This window comes from Mobula birostris, chromosome 20 (genome assembly GCF_030028105.1).
Source record: "Mobula birostris isolate sMobBir1 chromosome 20, sMobBir1.hap1, whole genome shotgun sequence".
NCBI lineage: Eukaryota > Metazoa > Chordata > Chondrichthyes > Myliobatiformes > Myliobatidae > Mobula > Mobula birostris.
In genome coordinates this window covers 58,640,986-58,659,638 of record NC_092389.1, presented here as the reverse complement: position 1 = coordinate 58,659,638, position 18,653 = coordinate 58,640,986, and the positions used below count along the sequence as shown (strand labels likewise).

General features: G+C 45.8%; 1 protein-coding gene and 1 pseudogene across 1 annotated transcript; one reads left to right on the top strand and one right to left on the bottom strand.

Moving 5' to 3' along the window:
• The window catches only part of LOC140185006 (uncharacterized), a 686,808-nt pseudogene that overhangs the window by 453,808 nt on the left and 214,347 nt on the right, over positions 1 to 18,653 (top strand).
• Positions 138 to 5,868, bottom strand: LOC140185308 (zinc-binding protein A33-like). Its single transcript, XM_072238702.1, has 6 exons — positions 5,464 to 5,868; positions 4,674 to 4,769; positions 4,024 to 4,257; positions 1,334 to 1,356; positions 1,128 to 1,246; positions 138 to 764 (listed from the first exon to the last, which is right to left on the bottom strand). Exons 1-6 carry the CDS (start codon positions 5,860 to 5,862, stop codon positions 211 to 213), a joined length of 1,425 nt encoding a protein of 474 aa, XP_072094803.1. The 5' UTR covers positions 5,863 to 5,868; the 3' UTR covers positions 138 to 210.

The window sequence follows — 18,653 nt, the reverse complement described above, 5'->3', positions numbered from 1 at the left end:
CCCATTTAACCTGTCACAGCACGGGTGGACTGTAGGACCCGCCAAACCGCGGCTGCTGCTGAATCCGCGGTGTTTCTGTTCGGTTATCGGATGCGGTGAACGAGTTAAAATTAACGCATCGGTAATTCTCATCTCGTGTTTATTTAACTCTCCACACATTTATATTTACAGGGACTTTACTCCTGACGCCGGTCCCGGGACCCGACCCGTTTACAGACCCGGAGCGGAACCGGAGCAGATTCTCAGCCACGGGTTTCCATCCCGAGGCCAGAAGAAAGGATAAAGTTTCCCCGTGAATTTATTCCCAATCAAGGTGTGGAGATGGGACTTGGTCTCCGCGTTGTAAAATGAAACTGTCCCGGACTCGTAACTGAGATAAACTCCTACCCTCCCGGGGATGGGACCGGCAAGGAGACGGGACTCAGGGGAGGGGAGATCACCGATTACGTCACAATCCCGACGTAATAAATCATAATCCCGCCTGATGACCCAGAATCCGGTCTCCGGACTCATTCCGACGCCTCGCTTCCTCTCCACAGACTCTGCGGCGACTCCCAGACACCAGACCCTATTCTCCGCCACCTCCACCTCCCAGTAATGTCTCCCCGATGTGAATCCCTCCGATCCCAGCACACATTCCCAGATTGTGAATCTCTTCCCGGTGTCAGGGAGATTCCTCCGGGTCTCGGTCCGTCTCACACTCTTCCGATCCTCAGACACCTCGAGATACGGATGCGCCGTTTCCACATCCAGGGTGACAGAGACTGGGGGGAGAAGCAGAGAATTAGAGAGTTCCCGGGGATCGGAGGGAGTCTCGGGCAGCGCTACCCCGGGGTAGGGTAGGATTCAAACTCATGTCTTGGCGTGTTAGTGCAGTGTGCCTGGGATCTGGACACAGTGGTTCATCTGACAGTCCCGTGTATTGGTTGTATTGTGACCCTGTGCTGGTGTGTTCAGGGGTCTGACATCTCCAGCTGACCATGTGACAGTGATGCCTCCCAGTCGGTGGGGTTGATGTGGAATAAACTTCAGTTCCCCTTCAGTCCATAATGACAACAATATTTCCTTTAAATTAGAAGCTAATTGTGTCTCATAAACAATGAATAATGAATCTTTGTACGTTTTACCTCGATTAATGGCATCAAGTGTTTCTCTCAGCACTGTGTTCAACAAATAGAGGTGATCGAATTTTTCAACCGGTAGGGTCTCATCTGTCACTGACAAATCCTGGACATCGTCATTCATGCTGTAAATATTAAACTGCTGGTGATAAACTGTAATTTTGAACTATTTTGCAAGTCCATACAGGGTTTGAGTAAAGAGCATGTCCTACCTTTTGTTCCGACAAGCTTCCTCCTGAAATAAATAAAAACACAAATCTGTTTAGACCTGGACTCAATGTCCACATCCTGAATTTCATCCAAATCATTACAAGGTGTTGAAAATTCCCACTCCCACAGTCACTCACTCACACAACCAAAACAGAAACAGGGGCTAAATTACAGGAAAAGTTAGACCATTACTGGGACGATGAAACATACAAGGAAGACTTTTACAGGTTGTGTATTTTCATCTGGATGCGACACCAGGGTGATAATATGGAGGAATTTAAGATCTGTGATGGATGTAGTTGTGTGCGGGGGTGGGGGGGGGGGTGACCTGTATTTATGCGAAGAACTGTAGGAGATGAAGTTCCAGAAGGATTTTAATAAGTCTCATAAGAAATTTAGTGAAGAGGATGTGGAACTCACTGCCACAGGAGTGGTTGAAGTGGAACAGCAGAGACTGAATGTAATTGGATAACTGGATAAACACATGAGGGACGATGGAGTTCAGAGCACTGTCGCTGAGTGTGGTGAGTAGGTGGGAGGAGGATTGTGAAGCAGGGAAATTGATAGAAGATGATGGGCCGAATGGCCTGTTTATGATGGAGACCGGATGAGATGTACCCCAGGCCACTGTGGGAGGTGAGGGTGGAGATTGCTGTACCTCTGGCGATGATCTTTGCATCATCAATGAGGATGGGAGAGGTTCCGGAGGATTGGAAGCTTGCAGATGTCATTTCCTTGTTCAAGCAAGGGACTAGAGATAGCCCAGGAAATTATAGACCAGTGAGTGTTACTTCAGTGCTTGGTAAGTTGATGGAGAAGATTCTGAGAGGCAGGATTTGTGAACATTTGGAGAGGCATAATATGATTAGGAATAGTCAGCATGGCTGTTCTAGGACCCCTTGTGATTTTTCTAAATGACCTGTATAAGGATATGAAGGGATGGGTTAGTAAATTTGCTGATGACACAAAGGTTGGGGGTGTTGTGGATAGTGTGGGGGTCTGTCAGAGTTTACAGCAGGACATCGATAAGATGCAAATCTGTGCTGAAAAGTGGCAGATTGGAGTTCAAACCAGATAAGTGTGAAGTGGTTCACTTTGGTAGATCATATAATGGCATAATGATAAGACTCTTGGCAGTGTGGAGGATCCGAGGGATCTTGGGGTCCGAGTCCAGAGGACACTCAAATCTGCTACACAAGTTGACTCTTAGGCTGCATTGGCCTTCACCAACCGTGGGATTGAGGTTTGGAGCCGAGAGGTAATGTTACTGCTGTACAGGACCCCGGTCAGACACCATTTGGAGTACTGTGCTCATTTCTGGTCGTCTCACTACAGCAATGATGTGGAAACCACAGGAAGGGTAGAGAAGACATTTACAAAAATGTTGCCGGCATTACGGAGCGTGCCTTGTGAGAATAGATTGAGTGAACTCGGCCTTTTCTCCTTGGAGCGACGGAGGATGAGAGGTGACCTTACGTTGCTGTATAAGAGGCATTGATCAGAGTCAGAGGCTTTTTCCCAGGGCTGAAATGGCTAACACGAGAGGACACAGTTTTAAGCTGCTTGGAAGTAGGTACAGAGAAGATGTCAGAGGTAATATTTTTACGCAGAGAGTTCTGTGTGTGTGGAATGGGCTGCCGGTAATGGTGGAGGTGGCGGATATGATACCGTCTTTTAAGAGACTCCTGGATAGGCACAAGGAGCTCAGAAAGATAGAAAGCTATGGGTAACCCGAGATACTTCCCAAAGTAAGGACATGATCGGCACAGCATTGTGGACTGAAGGGCCTGTATTGTGCTGTAGGTTTTCAATGTTTCTGTTTCTATGCTTCTAATGGGATACAATTCCATGTGGAACTTATCTGTAAGAAATAAAGAAACATTGAAACTTTCCCTAATCTGACATAAACCGGATATAGAGGATAAATTTGATGTATGGGTCACATTCTTTGTTTTCACTGATTGACAGAGAGACCCTCATACCCACCGCACCAGACACACTCACAGCCTATGACTGGAACTGGGTGTTAATGGGAGTTAAGAGGATATTTAATGTGATAATTAAATACACAATCAGCAGCACGGTGTTATGATCAGAATAAATTATTTCAGAGAACTTTGTATTCTGTCCTGGGAAGTACAGAAGTTGTGGAAGTCCAGTTTTGGGACAACAGCAACCCTGAACAGTTACATCAATTGTCTGGTGAAAAACAGTTTACTGCCATTTGTAAATGCTGTGTGTAGGAGCAACACATCTGTTTTCTGTCTGCAATGTATTCTGTGTTGTGTAATTGTTATGGAAACTAGGCACGTGTGTGTGGGCATGGTACTAGCGAAAGGAATAAGTTACGTATTCGTGCTTTGTTCTGGGCCATTTTGAGCTGAGGACGGACGGATGTCATATCGTTTGTTGACCGCTTCGTTGCGGATTAATTTACGATTAATTACGCTGAAGTTTCATCACTTCATGTTCGTATGTTGCAGATAAAGGATCGAATACATATTTTCGACATTTTGTAACATCATTATTGGACTGATCGGAGGGCGCGTCATACAAGTATAACAATCTTTGTGAGGTCGCCAGCAGCGGCAATTGACTTGTTAGAACTGGCCGCTGTGCTGTGTTTATTTCAAATATACCACTGTTTGTTTAGTGACCTGTGGCAGAAACAAATTGAAATATAATACCTCACCTTGAGAAATATCACACCGTCTTTTTGATCCATCTGTTCCTTTAACTTAGTGATTTCCTCCTGAATAAGCCTTATAATCTTTTCAATCTCTTGAAGATTTTTCTCCATTGGATTCAGAATCCTCGCCTCTTCTTCCCGGAGATCCCTGAGTAAGCTCTGCTCTTTCTCAGTGATAATCTGGCGCAGTTCAGCAAACTGTGATGTTATGTGGGACTGAACGGTGTGTGACTGTTTCTGTCGAATGAAAGGTGAAGGTTAATTTACTGTATTGCTGTGTGAATTTCCACATGACATTAGGGTGACCATTCAGTCCAGTAGAGTCCATGCTAGTTCTGAGAGCATTCCAGTCAACCCCATTCCCTCACATTTTCCTGAAACCTATTCTCCCCATTGACCCATTAACTCCCATCTCATTCACATACACCCTCCTCCAGCTTCACAGGGTTAACTGTAATTAACCATTCATCCAGCATGTCCTTGAGATGTGTCTGAACCTGTCGGGGTCACAGGGGAAACATGCAAACCCCACAAAGACAGCACAAGAGGTTCAGGATCGAACCCGGGTCACGGGAGCTGCGATATCTGCTATTCTGCATTAAAGGGAGCAAAACTATACAGTAATATCAGAAATTCCGCTCAGGAAGCCTCACCTGAACTCCGGAAATCTCCCCTTTCTGTTGCTGCTCCTTTTCCTGGAAGTCTGATTTCTTTTTTGTGAGAGAGTCTAAGGAAGATTTCAGCTGATCCTGGAAGTCAGAGAGCAAAGGAAATTGGAAAAAAAAAACAACAAAAGAAACAAGTGATCAAACTCGATTATTGCACAAAATGCCGGAGGAACTCAGTGAGTCAGGCAGCATCTACGCAGGGAAATAAACACTCGACGTTTCGGGATGAGACCCTTCATTCGGACTGGGAAGGAATGGGGCAGAAGCCAGAATAAAAAGGTTGGGGATGAGAACCAGCTGACAGGAGACGGGTGAGACAACGTGAGGGGGAACGTGGGGGAGGGTGATGAAGTGAGAAGCTGAGAGGGGACATGTGGAAGAGGCAAAGAGCTGAAGAAGAAGGTATCTAATACGAGAGGACAAAAGACCATGGAGGAAACGGGGGGATTTGGGGCTGTTTGTGGCCATGAATGGTGACGAGGGAGGAGGTGCAGGAGTCAGGTTTAGCACTTGCCCCGCTTCCAGATATCGGTGTCAGGAGGGAGATCAGTGGGGAGCAGCGAGTGGATAAGGGAATTACGTAGAGACCGATCCCTATAGAGAGCGGAGAGTTGTCAGGGTGGAGGGTGGGAGTGGGCTTTTAGAGAGAAAGATGTGCTTCGTGATAGAATCCCTTTGGCGATGGCGAAAGGTGGGGGTATGATGTGTTATATCTGGAGGCTCTTGTCGTGGACGATAGACCATGGGATGAGTATCAAATTCGGGTTAGTTTTACCTTGTAGAGTGTAACAGCTTCTTTAATCGTCATGAAGTGGTGCTCTCTGTGTTCCTGCGCAGCTGCACAGATCAGACAGATCAGTGTCTTGTCCGTTTCACAAAACAGTTTCAGTTCTTTCTCATGTTCCTCGCAGTGAAGTGTACTTTCCTTCCCTTTAGGATTCAGGTGTATATTTCGAGTAGTTTTAGCCAGTTTTGCTAAGGCCCGATTGACCCTGAGGGAGCAGTCCACAAACACCTTTCCACATTTCGGGCAGGAGCTTCTCACCTCGCTTTCCCAACAAGAGCGACAGAAGCTGTGTCCGCACTCCAGTATAACCGGATCGGTGAAGAAATCCCGGCAGATGGGACAAATTATCTCCTCGTTCCAACTCTCAGCCTTTCTTTTCGAAGCCATGTAAACTCCCGGCACTTCCTGATTCAGAATCTTTTCACTTTCCGGGAGCAGCTGATCCCCTGCAGTACCGCGATTGCCCACTACACGCTCTGCACACTCGGGGAATGAATATTACATCGTTGCGTATGTTCAGTGGGAAAGAATTGTGGCCATTTCCATATCAGGGTGGGATCAGAAACACATTAAATAGGTTCTAACAGAAATGAAAACTCAGCCATGGACTGCCCTAGCCCGGCTGAGAAAGGAGGAGGGTCGGGCATGTGTCCAGCAAACTCAGCCCCTTAAAAATCCAGTGCGACAGAAACGTCAACTGAATCTCTAAAGACCTCATCCCCGGGATCGGAAGGACATTCCAGTGGACCATTGAAGTCGTGTGGAGAAAGTAAAAGCCACAGGGCTGATCACCGCTCAGCCTTTGGCAGAGGAATCTGGCGACCTGCAGTTGGCAGCTTGTGCCCCGGTAGGCGTGATGGGCTGACGAAGAAGCAGAACAGAAATGAAGCTGGAGAGAAGAGCCTGGTTCAGTCTGAGGCAGCACTGAAAGGGGCAAGTCCTGAAAAGATAGACACAAGAGACTGGAGATGCTGGAATCTCGAGTAAGAAACGTGATGCTGGAGAAACTGAGCGGGTCAGGCAGCATCTGTGGAGAGAAATGTACAATCGACTTTCCGGGTCGAGATCCTTCAACTGGACTGTCTCATTCTGAAATGTTGATTGTCCGTTTCCCTCCACAGATGCTGCCCGACCCGCTGAGTTCCCCCAGCCGCACGATTTTCTTTTTGAACCCCAACCCTAACCCAAAATCAACCGACTCTGAAGACAAGCGGTATTCGTTGAATGTTTAGATAGTCATTTCGGCCACAGTGTAGGCTTCGTTTCCCATTGAGAGTTTTAGTTAACGGCCCTGTTTGGCCTTTGTTTATTGTTGAATTTTCCTTTTTTTTAAATTAAAGTCTGTGAATTATCGACCTGCTTCAATGTCTCTCATCCCGCACTTGGGCCATATCCGAACGGTGGTGACAATTTGGGGTCCTGGTGAGAGCGTACATGGAACAACTCTGCACAGGACTGGTCACCCTCCCGGAGTCAGCCTGTGGGATGAAGGGATTGAAAAGAAGATTCCCCAGATTGATTTGGGGGGTGAGGTCGTGACCTCGCAGAGGTTACACTGACTGGGCCTGTTTCAAAATTTGAGAAATATGAGACAGGCTGACTGAAACAGACACCATCTCACAGGGTAGGGGTAAGAATGATGTTTCACCTGGCTGGGGTGGGGAACCAGGTGTCACAGACTCGAAATCTGTGATCACGTCAACAAGACTGAGATGAGGAGAAATTTCCTCACTTAGAATGTGATGAATCTTTTCAATTTGCTGCAAAAGGTTTCTAAATTCAAAACACAAGTCGGGGCTTTGCAATGTTTGTAACATTGCAGGACAGTGGTGCTGAGGTCAAATACCAGGCATGTTCTGAGAGAAGAACAGAACCGGCACAAGGGGCCGAATGGCCACGCTTGCTCCTGGTTCTTATTTTCCGCACCTTGTTCTCCCTTGGCCTTCTGCCTGTCAGATTGCACTTGGGAGCAGTGTATTTCTCCAAGGGTTGTAATGTACAATATCAGAGGGCATGTATTAAGTTGAGAAGTGGTTATTTTCAAAGGAGTTATGAGGAGCAAGCTTTTGAAGAGAGTGGTGGGCGCTTGGAATGTACTGTCTGGGATGGGGGTACAGGCAGAAACATAGATCTTTAAGAGATATTTAAATAAGCACATGGATATGAAGGAAATGGAAGGATGCGGACAGAAGAGTTTAGTATACTTGACTATTTTATTCCTAATTTAATTGGTTCAGCACAACTTTATATACTGAAGGAGATGTTTTAAAATGCTTTGTTCAATGTAAATCAGCCATGATTGAATGGCAGGGCACAATCTTCGCCAAAAGGCCTAATTCCTATGTCTTGTGGTCTTGGTGTTGTCTCATCTTGAAGCCATGTAGTCCTTGTGGTGAAGGTACACTCAAAACATAAATGGGAAGAGAGTTCCAAGATATAGACCTGATGACAGTGATGGAACAGTGACTATTTTTTTTTTGAAGTCCGAATTTTGAAGGACTGATAGATAACCTTTTAAAAAATGAAATTCTTCAGGACTAACATGTGGGAGTAGGAATATAATTTACCTGCCTGCAAAACCTGGTGACAAGATTGAACAATGTTTGTGAAGAAAATTAAAGGTAAAAGTCCATTTATTATTGAAGTTCAACCCTGAGATTCGTCTTCCCATTGACAGCCACAAAAGAAGGAAACACGGTGGAATTTGTTCAAAGGAAGCATTTAATACCCAACGTGCAAAAAAAAAACACGTCACAAAAACTTCTGCCTGCAGAGAAGGATGAATATAAAAGAGAGTCAACATAAACAGCATATTCAGCAAAAAGATGTACAACTGGGAAACAAGAATAACGAGTTGACTATTTATGTCTGAGAAAACACATTTATTTGATGAGTGGAATTTCTGAACTTGTTCTAATCTAGATCCCTTAGAGCAGGGTTTCCCAAAATTTTCTGATGCCATTGGCCATTACCATTAAGCATGGGCTCTGTGGACTCCAGGCTGAGAACCGTGCTTTAGATACTTGATAAGAGATTAATTTAGTACTGAAGGAAGATGGATCAAGAAGATCACCTGTTCTCTTATTGAATAGCTGCACAACCTCACTGGATAGGGGAGTCTAGGACAAGAGGGCACGACTTCAGAATTGAAGGACGTCCATTTAGAACAGAGATGGGGAGAAATTACTTTAGTCAGAGGGTGGTAAATCTGTGGAATTTGTTGCCACGAGTGACTGTGGAGGCGAAGTCATTGGGTGGGTTTAAGGCAGAGATTGATAGGCTCTTCATTAGGCAGGGCATCAGAGGGTATGGGGTGAAGGCAGGGGAGTGGGGATACCAGGAAGAATTGGATTAGCCCATGACTGAATGGTGGAGCAGTCTCCATGGGCCGAATGGCCTATTTCTGCTTCCATATCCTATGTTCTTATGTCTAAATAGCCTGCTCTGTTCTGATCTCTCATGTACCTGTATTCTCATTTCTATTCAGGTATCCTTTCATGTCTCTCTGGAATCCAAAGGTTGCCCAGGAGCTAGGAACAGAAGTAGCTTTACAATTAAACCAATTGGTTTGAAAGATTTCATAGGTTCTTTGCCCATTCAGACCTCTGATGCTGGAGGGAATGACGCTCTTGCCTGAAATGTTGAGTGTGTCTTCAGGGTCCTGTGCATCGACCTTGATGGTAGCAATCAGACGAAAGCATGTCCTGGGTGATGGGTCCTTAATGATGGACGCCACTTTTTTTGTGGCATCACCTTTTGAATGTGTCCTGGATGCTGTGGAGTCCAGTGTCCATGAAGGAGCTGGCTGAGTTTACAACTTTCTGCAGCATTTTCCGATCCTGTGCAGTGGCCTCTCCACACCAGGCGGTGATGCAACCAGTTAGAATGCTCTCCACAATACATCTGTAGAAATTTGCAAGTGTCTTTAGTGACAGACCGATTCTCCTCAATCTCCGAATGAAATATAGCCGATGTTGTGCCTTCATTGTAACTGCATCAATATGTTGGGCCCAGGATAGTTCCTCAGAGATGTTGACAGGCAGGAAATGGAAACTGCTCACCCTTTTCACTTCTGATCCCACAATGAGGACTGGTGTGTGTTCCCTCGACTTCCCCTTCCTGAATACACAATCAATTCCTTTGTCTTAATGCTGCTGAGTGCAAGGTTGTTGCTGTGACACCACTCAACTTGCTGATCTATCTCACTCCTGTCCTCGTCCTCGTCACCATCTGAATTATGAGCTCAATATTCAGTGTTGCCTTGATTTCTCCTCGTCATCCTTTATTGTTTGATCTTTTTGACTCTATAGGGAGCATTCTCTGGAGGATCATTTTGTTCTCGAAAGTGGAAAAAGTCTGCTTTGTAAGGGGTGAGATATGGTCCATGTAGAATTCAGAGAAGTCAGTGGTAACAAGCAACACCGACAAACCTCAAAGAATCATGCTTAGCCCGCTGCTCTACTCTCTCTGCACCCACTACTATGTGGCTAAGCAGAACTTAAGCTGCATATATAGAGTTGCCAATAACTCAATGCATTGTTGGCAAAATTTCAGATGGTGACAGGGAGGTGTACAGGAACAAGATAGATCAGTTGGTTGAGTGGTGTAACAACAATAACCATTGCAGTGAACATCAGCAGGACCAAATAACTGATTGTAGACTTAAGGAAGGGGAAGTCGAGGGAACACGGACCAGGCCTTGTCCAGACATCAGCAATGGAAAAGGTGAGCCATTTCAAGTTCCTGAGGTGTCAATATATCTGAAGGTTTAACCTGGGCCTAACATCTAGATGCAACTACAAAGAGCACATGACAGCGGTTATACTTCATTTGGAGTTTGAGGGGAATTGGAATGTCACCGAAGAACTCAGAAATTTTCAAATTTACCCTGTAGAGTGATCCAACTATTTGCGTCACTGTCTGGTATGGAGGAGCCACTGTACAGGATCAGCAAAAGCTGCAGGTGATCATTTAAAACTCTGTCAGTTCCATTAGAAGCACGAGCCTCCCCAGCATTGAGAGCATCTTCAAAGACCCCCAACACCCTCTTCTCATTGCTGCCATCAAGGAGATTGAAGACACACACTCAACGCTTCAGAAACTAATTAAACAGCGTATGCTGGTGATATTAAACCTGACTCTGATTCCGAATGAGGAAGGCTTGATGTAAACGAGGGGCAGGGAAACTATATCTCAAATTCAGTCTGCAGTTAGTGAACTAGAAGGTATAAAGTGGTCCCAAGGCTGAATAACTTGTACAGGCAAAATAGAATGAGAAAGTAGAATGAATTTCATGGGTCAGGACAAGAACTTTAAAAGTGGAAACAGCAGGGATAAGTTGCGACTAGATGCCTATAAGCAGAACGCTCAGAAGGAATGTCCGGCATGTTTTGACATGCTGAGACTCTGTGTGAGTCAAAATTCAGGGAGCTGTTCCAGTATACTGGAGATATTTACTATAGGTTTCACACCCAGTTAGTTGTGCTAAATGTACCAAATTCTGCCAGTTTTGCCTGTTTCTGAAATTTGCTCTATTTAACTCAATAGATCCATATTTCAGAAGTGTCAATTTAAAGGGATAACTTTCCTGGCAATTGAATTTAAAGATGGTAATGTAAAAGTCATTTTAATGCATAATAGTTTGGTATAATAGTAAGCCTAATATTATTTATGCATTTTTTCCCCTTTCAGAATACTTTGTACTGTTCATTGTGATGGCCAAATCCACCGTCCAGATTTTTAATTCAATCCAGCAGTTGTGTGGCTTGGTGCTGATAGACATCTGAGGATGAGCTGGGACATATTGGAGGTGATGTAAACTGGAGTCATCGGGTGTTTCGGGTCTTTCAATATTAGACACTCTTACCCAGGCCACCCAGCGAGGGCTGATCAGACCCGAGTTTGTGTCCTGGGCACATTGGTTCACAGCTCACACTTCTTGATCCATAGCCATTTGGAGGCTCATTCTGCAGCCTCTGTGATAGTCCTGATGGCTCTTCTCTTTGCAGCCCCCTTACTGCCAAGGACAGAGTAGGTTCTGCACTGTCTAATCCGGATGGTTTACGGGGATATATATACCACTGGACTAGACATGCCCAGGCATCATCTGCATTGAAGATGGCAGAGTTTCTAATCGAAACATCAGTTAAAGTCAATACCTGCGCCCACCTGGAATCAGGAGAGGAATTTGTCAGTTTATTAATTCATTCATCACTATCGAGATAATTTTGTTTATGTTATCAAAGTGATAGATCTTACAGAAGCGCTCTCTTTAATTTCTTTGCCTCAGACTTCAGAGCATTAATTCCCCTCGGCGTCGTTTCTCAGCTCTTTGTCCAGTTTGCTTAGTATTTGTCCATTTCTTTGTACTCTGAGATAAACTGAAATCTTGGAATTAAGGTCACTCATTATTTTTGACTCCCGAGAGAGCCCAAAGGATCAGAAATTGAACAGAGTTGCAACTGAAGAGTTCAGTCATGAAGGGATGTGAGGGCAGGCTCGATGGGCCTAATGGCCTAATTACACTCCTGTGTCTCATGGTCTTTTGGTCCATCAACTTGCGCAGCTGTCTTGAGGGATCTATGACCAGCGGAGACCATAAGATACAGGTGCAGAATTCGGAGAGCGCTCGGCAAATACACTCCTTACACATCCAGACATACATCTTGTTGTACTGTTGTCGATCGGCTGAATATATGCACTTAATTGTTTTCCCCGGTACGTTCACTGGGTTGATCTGCTTGGGTTGACTTTATGGAGCCTTTCCCATCATACACAGTAGAATATTCGATGTCTCTGGTGGTGGGGATGAGTAAATGTGTATATGTTGTTTGTATACTGGATGCAGATAGATATTTCTGTTTATTTTGTAATATCATTGTCACTGTATTGTTTGGTGCATCATATTCTAACATGTGTGATTTTACATTAACTTTATGGCTAATTAAAAACGGTGTGTCCTGTGCCCAATAAAATGCTGAATGGGAAGGTGAGATGGGAACCTTCACTCAGTTAGTGAGAGTGTGAATGAGCTGCCAGAGCAAATGGTTGATGTGGCTTCGATTCAACATTTCAGAGTAATCTGCACAGATACATGGAGGGGAGGGGTTTGAAGAGGTACGGGCGTCGATGGGTCAAGGCACAGTGGCAGTTTGGCACCAGATAGATGGGCTGAGTGGCCTGTTCGGGTTCTATGATTTTATGTTAACGGTCAGTAGCAGCTCTCTAACAGTGGATCTCGCAGTTCTGCCCTCTCACGGTGATTTGCCCAAGGTAAAGCAGATATAAATCAGTGACCAACTATTTCAGCTATTTTTATTTATGTTTACTTGTCGTGTGGTTCCTTCATCAGGATGGTGGGATGTCTGCTGAAGATCAGTCCTCCACCCTGAGTGTGGCCAGCCTCACAGGGAACAACACTCAAGCTCATTATCGCAGAGGATTTTTTCCACAGTGTCACTATACGGACATGGCCCCATGGTACAGAATCCTCAAATGTCTTCACATTCACAACTGTTGAGATCTGCCCAGGGAGAAGGAGGGTTAATGAAGAGCTGGCTCGTCTACGGTGAGGCCTGTTACAGTCAATCAGCCTTTCCCCGAAGGCTTTAAGTTCTGGTAATGCCCCCCATCCCACCTCTCCTTCACCATTTCCCATTCCCTTTCCACTCTCTCACCTTATCCCCTTGCCCCCTCCCCACTTACCTCCCTCTGGTGCTCCCTTCCCCCACCTTTTCTTTCTTCCACGGCCATCTGTCTGTTTCAGCAATTTACTTCCCAGCTCTTTACTTCATCCCCCCACCCTTCAGGTTTCTCCTATCACCTGGTGTTTCTCTATCCCCCCCCCCCACTTTTAAATCTAATCCTCGCAACACACATAAAAGTTGCTGGTTTACGCAGCAGGCCAGGCAGCATCTCTAGGAAGAGGTGCAGTCGACGTTTCAGGCCGAGACCCTGTCTGAAACGTCGACTGCACCTCTTCCTAGAGATGCTGCCTGGCCTGCTGCGTTCACCAGCAACTTTTATGTGTGTTGCTTGAATTTCCAGCATCTGCAGAATTCCTGTTGTTTGTGTTTAAATCCACTCCTCAGCTCTTTTCCCCCCAGTCCCACTGAAGGGTTTTGGCCTGAAATGTCGACGGTTCTCTTTTCCTAGTTGCTGCCTGGCCAGCTGGGTTCCTCCGGCATTTTGTCTGCGTGCTGTGTCAAGTTCAAATTCCAGTTTACCGTGATTCAGCCGTACCCCGGTATAGAGCTGAAACTGAACAACACCCCGGTAAATTTCCAAACCGCCCTCTCTAAAACTTCCACATCTTTCCTATCAGGAAGAGACCAGAACTGTGCTGTGCTGTCTAACTAGACTTTCAGAGATCTGTAAAGTTATCTCGATAAAATCCCCGACTAATGAAGACCTTACGCCTTTTTAAACACCCGACCAGCTTCATTGCAATGAGGTGTTTGTGCGGGCAATGGGGAAATTTTCCCTTCAGTGTTTGTCGATCTCTTACTGGAGATTCCATATCACTTCACGCTACCACTTTGTTTTGGCCCACGTCTTCATTATCCAGGTTCCCCACTTGCCTTTATTGGGATCTTCCTCCTCGTGAAACCCATTTTAAAGTTTAAAGTTACCAGTATGTTCAGGTGGAGGGGTTATTGCTCATGGACTAGGAGAGCCTCCACAGTTTCGCCCTGTTCTGAGGCTTTCTCAAGGGAATCAGCTGTTCGGGCCTCAGACGGGCTCAGTTTAAAATTAGCATTCTGTGCCTCCCCCTCCCGGAGTGATCCGCCCAACCCACAACAGTCCCGGCATTGTTTTACCAAACCTGTTTGTCTGCCTCGGCTGCAAGTCCTTACTGTTGCTGGGATACCGGCCTGTGTGTGTGTTTATTCCACTCCAAGTACTGTAAGGAGTTCGGGTTTAGAAATACAATTGGACAGGGTGTTGGTGAGGCTGAATCGTGATATTGATTGTGGGTCAGGGCCCCTGTGTAAGAAAGTGATCAGTATATTAACACTGAATAAGGTCAAACAGATATTCATTCTTCATAAACAAAAACAACTGAAACAAATCGCTCCAGATTCCTTGGTCGTTTAGAAGAAGGTTTGCCCATTTTACCGAGCCGTACAATATCCCACTGGGATATGAGTGTGAGTAGACGGAGAGATTCAGCTGCAGAACTAGACAACGTGGAAACACCCCGCTGTCCGACTTATGGCCGGTACTTATGGTCGTCACATTCAAGTGTAGTTGTCATTCAACCAGACTCCTGTATGCGAGACGGCATAAAACCTTAAGATATAGGAACAGAAGTGGGCCATTCGGACCATCTATTCTGCTCCGGCATTCAGGGCTGATCCAACTCTTCCACTGATCCCCACTCCCCTGCTTTCACACCAAGCCCTTTAATGCCCCGGCTAATCAAGAACCGATCCATCTCTGCATTAAGTACACCCAGTGATGGCCTCCACAGTGGCTCATAGCAACAAATTGCACAGGTTTACCACTCTCTGACTACAGTAATTCCTCCACATCTCTGTTCAAAATCGACGTCCTTGAATCCTGAAATCTTGTCCGCTTCTCATAGACTCCCCTACCATGGGAAATAGCTTTGCCATATCCGATGTTTTCTGGCCTTTTAACATTCAGAATGTTTCTATGAGATTCACCAGGTTTTCCTGAACTCCAGGGAAGACAGCCTAAGAGCTGCCAGACGTTCCTCATAAGGTAACCCTTTCATTCCTGGAATTATTTTCATGAATCTTCTCTGAACCCTCTCCAATGTTAGTATATCCTTTCTAAAATAAAGAGCCCAAAACTGCACACAATACTCCAGGTGTGGTCTCATGAGTGCCATATAGAGCCTCAACATCACATCCTGCTCTTACATTCTACTCCTTGAGAAATGAATGCCAACATTACATTTGGCTTCTTCACCAATGACTCAACCTGGAGGTTAACCTTTAGGGACTCCCAAGTCCCTTTGCATTTCTGCATTATGAATTCTCTCCCCATCTAAATAATAGTCTGCCTGTTTATTTCTTCCACCAAAGTGCATGACCGTACACTTTCCAACATTGTATTTCATTTGCCACCTCTTTGCCCATTCCCCTAAACTATCTAAATCTCTCTCCAGGTTCTCTGTTTCCTGAACACCACCAACTCCTCCACAAATCTTAGTATCTTTAGCAATTTAGCCACAAATCCATTAATCCCATACTTGAAATCATTGACATATATCGTAAAAAGCAGCAGTCCCAACACTGACCGCCCGCCATATACCAGCATACAGCTAAAAGAAACAACACTCTCGTAAATTTTCTATACACAACCCCACCCGTTAAAACTTCCACATCTATTTTTATTTCCTTTCTGCTTTGTGTTTTCATCATTTAAACATGTCGTGTGGCCCCTACATCACGATGGTGGGATGTCTGCTGATGATCAGTCCTCCACCCTGAGTGTGGCCAGTCTCACAGGGAACAACAATCCAGCTCATTATCGCAGAAGCTTCTGTCTACAGCATCACTGTCCGGACACGGCCCCATGGTACAGAATCCTCCAGTGTCTTCACATTCAGGAGTGTTGGAATCTGGAGTGGGAGACGGAGGGTTAGTGTGGAACTGGCCCGCCTACGGTGAGTCCTGTGACGTTCCAGCAGCCTTTCCCTGACTGTTTGAAGTTGAAGTTCCAGTTTGCCGTGATTCAGCCGAACAGCCGCACACAGCTAAAACCAAATAATATCCTGCTCAGTTTCTGATGCTCCCTCTCGAAAAACACCCATCAGGAGGAGACCAGCACTGACACAACACACACAAAAAGTGCTGGTAAACACAACAGCACACATCAACGTTGCTGGAGAACGCAGCAGGCCAGGCAGCATCTCTAGGAAGAGGTACATTCGACATTTCGGGCCGAGACCCTTCGTCAGGACTAACTGAAAGAAGAGCTAGTAAGAGATTTGAAAGTGGGTACGGGGAGGGGGAGATCCAAAATGATAGGAGAAGACAGGAGGGGGATGGATGGAGCCAAGAGCTGGACAGTTGATTGGCAAAAGGGATATGAGAGGATCAAGGGACAGGAGGCCTAGGGAGAAAGAAAAGGAGGAGAGGGGGAAAAAGCCCAGAGGATGGGCAAGGGTTATAGTGAGAGGGACAGAGGGAGAAAAAGGAGAGAGAGAAAAAGAATGTGTGTATATAAATAAATAACGGATGAGGTACGAGGGGGAGGTGCGGCATTAGTGGAAGTTTGAGAAGTCAATGTTCATGCCATCAGGTTGGAGGCTACCCAGACGGAATACAAGGTGTTGTTCCTCCAACCTGAGTGTGGCTTCATCTTTACAGTACAGGAGGCCATGGATAGACATATCAGTCGACTGTACCTCCTCCTAGAGATGCTGCCTGGCCTGCTGCATTCACCTGCAACTTTCATGTGTGTTGCTTGAAATTCCAGCATCTGCAGATTTCCTCGTGTTTGGGGAAACACAGCAGGCTAGGCAGCATCTGTAGGAAGAGGTACGGTCGATGTTTCAGGCTGAGACCCTTTGTCACAACTAACTGAAAGAAGAGATCATAAGAGATTTGAAAGTGGGAGGGGAAGGGGGAGATCCAAAATGATAGATGAAGACAGGAGGGGGAGGGATGGAGCTAAGAGCTGGAAAGTTGATTGGCAAAAGGGATATGAGGCAGCAGAAGGGAGAGGCTCATGGAACAGGGAACCTAGGGAGAAAGAAAAGCGGGGAGGGGAGCCCAGAGGATGGAGAGCAGGCAAGGAGTTATAGTGAGAGGGACAGAGAAAGAGAGAGAAAAAAAGGGAAAAAAATAAATAATAATAATAAATGAATAAATAAGGGATGGGGTACGAAGGGGAGGAGAGGCATTAACAGAAGTTAGAGAAGTCGATGTTCATGCCGTCAGGTTGGAGGCTACCCAGACAGAATATAAGGTGTTGTTCTTCCAACCTGAGTGTGGCTTCACCTCGACAGTAGAGGAAGCCGTGGATAGATATATCAGAATGGGAATGGGACATGGAATTAAAATGTGTAGCCACTGGGAAATCCTGCTTTCTCTGGCAGACAGAGCATAGATGTTCAGCGAAACGATCTCTCAGTTTGCGTCGGGTCTCGCCAATATATAGAAGGCCACATCCAGTGCACCGGACGCAGTATATCACACCAGCCGACTCACAGGTGAAGTGTCACCTCATCTGGAAGGACTATTTGCGTCTCTGAATTGTTGTGAGGGAGGAAGTGTAAGGGCATGTGTATCACTTGTTCCACTTACAAGGATAAGTGCTGGGAGGGAGATCAGTAGGAAGCGATGGGGGTGGGGGGACGAATGGACAAAGGAGTCGCGTAGAGAGCAATTCCCTGCAGAAAGCAGAGAGAGGGGAGGAGGAAAAGTTGTGCTTAGTGGTGGGATCCCGTTGGAGGTGGTGGAAGTTACGGAGAATTATATTTTGGTCCCGGAGGCTGGTGGGGTTGTAGGTGAGGACAAGGGGAACCCTATTCCTAGTGGGGTGGCGGGAGGATGGAGTGAGAGCAGATGTGCGTGAAATGGGAGAGATGCGTTTGAGAGCAGAGTTGATGGTGGAGGAAGGGAAGTCCCGTTCTTTAGAAAAGGAAGACATCTCCTTCGTCGTGGAATGAAAAGCCCCATCCTGAGAGCAAATGCAGCGCAGATGGAGGAATTGCGAGGTCTGACAATCTGAGGGTGCTAAACAAGATAAGAGTGCAGGTATTACAGGAATGATATGAGCATGGGTAAAGCATTGGCTGGTTGGCAGCAAAGAGTGGGAGGCTTTCCTGGTTGTCTGCAGTGACTAGTGGTATTCCTCAGGGATCAGGGTTGGTCCTCTTCTTTTCCGTGTTGTGTCAATGATCTGAATGATGGATTTAATGCCTCGGTGGCAATCTTTGTGGAGAATATGAAGGTGGGTGGAGGGTCAGGTAGTGCTGAGGAAGCAGGGGAGCTACAGAAGGAACTGGATAGATTAGGAATATGTGCAAAGCAGTGGCAGATGTAATACTGTGTTCAAAAGCACATGACCATGCATTTTGCTGGAAGGAATAATAGTGCAGACTGTTTTTCTAATTAGTGACAAAATTTTAAAATCCGTGGTGCGAAAGGACCTGTTTGTGTGTCCCAAAAGGTGAACATGCAGTTTGAGTTATGGTGAGG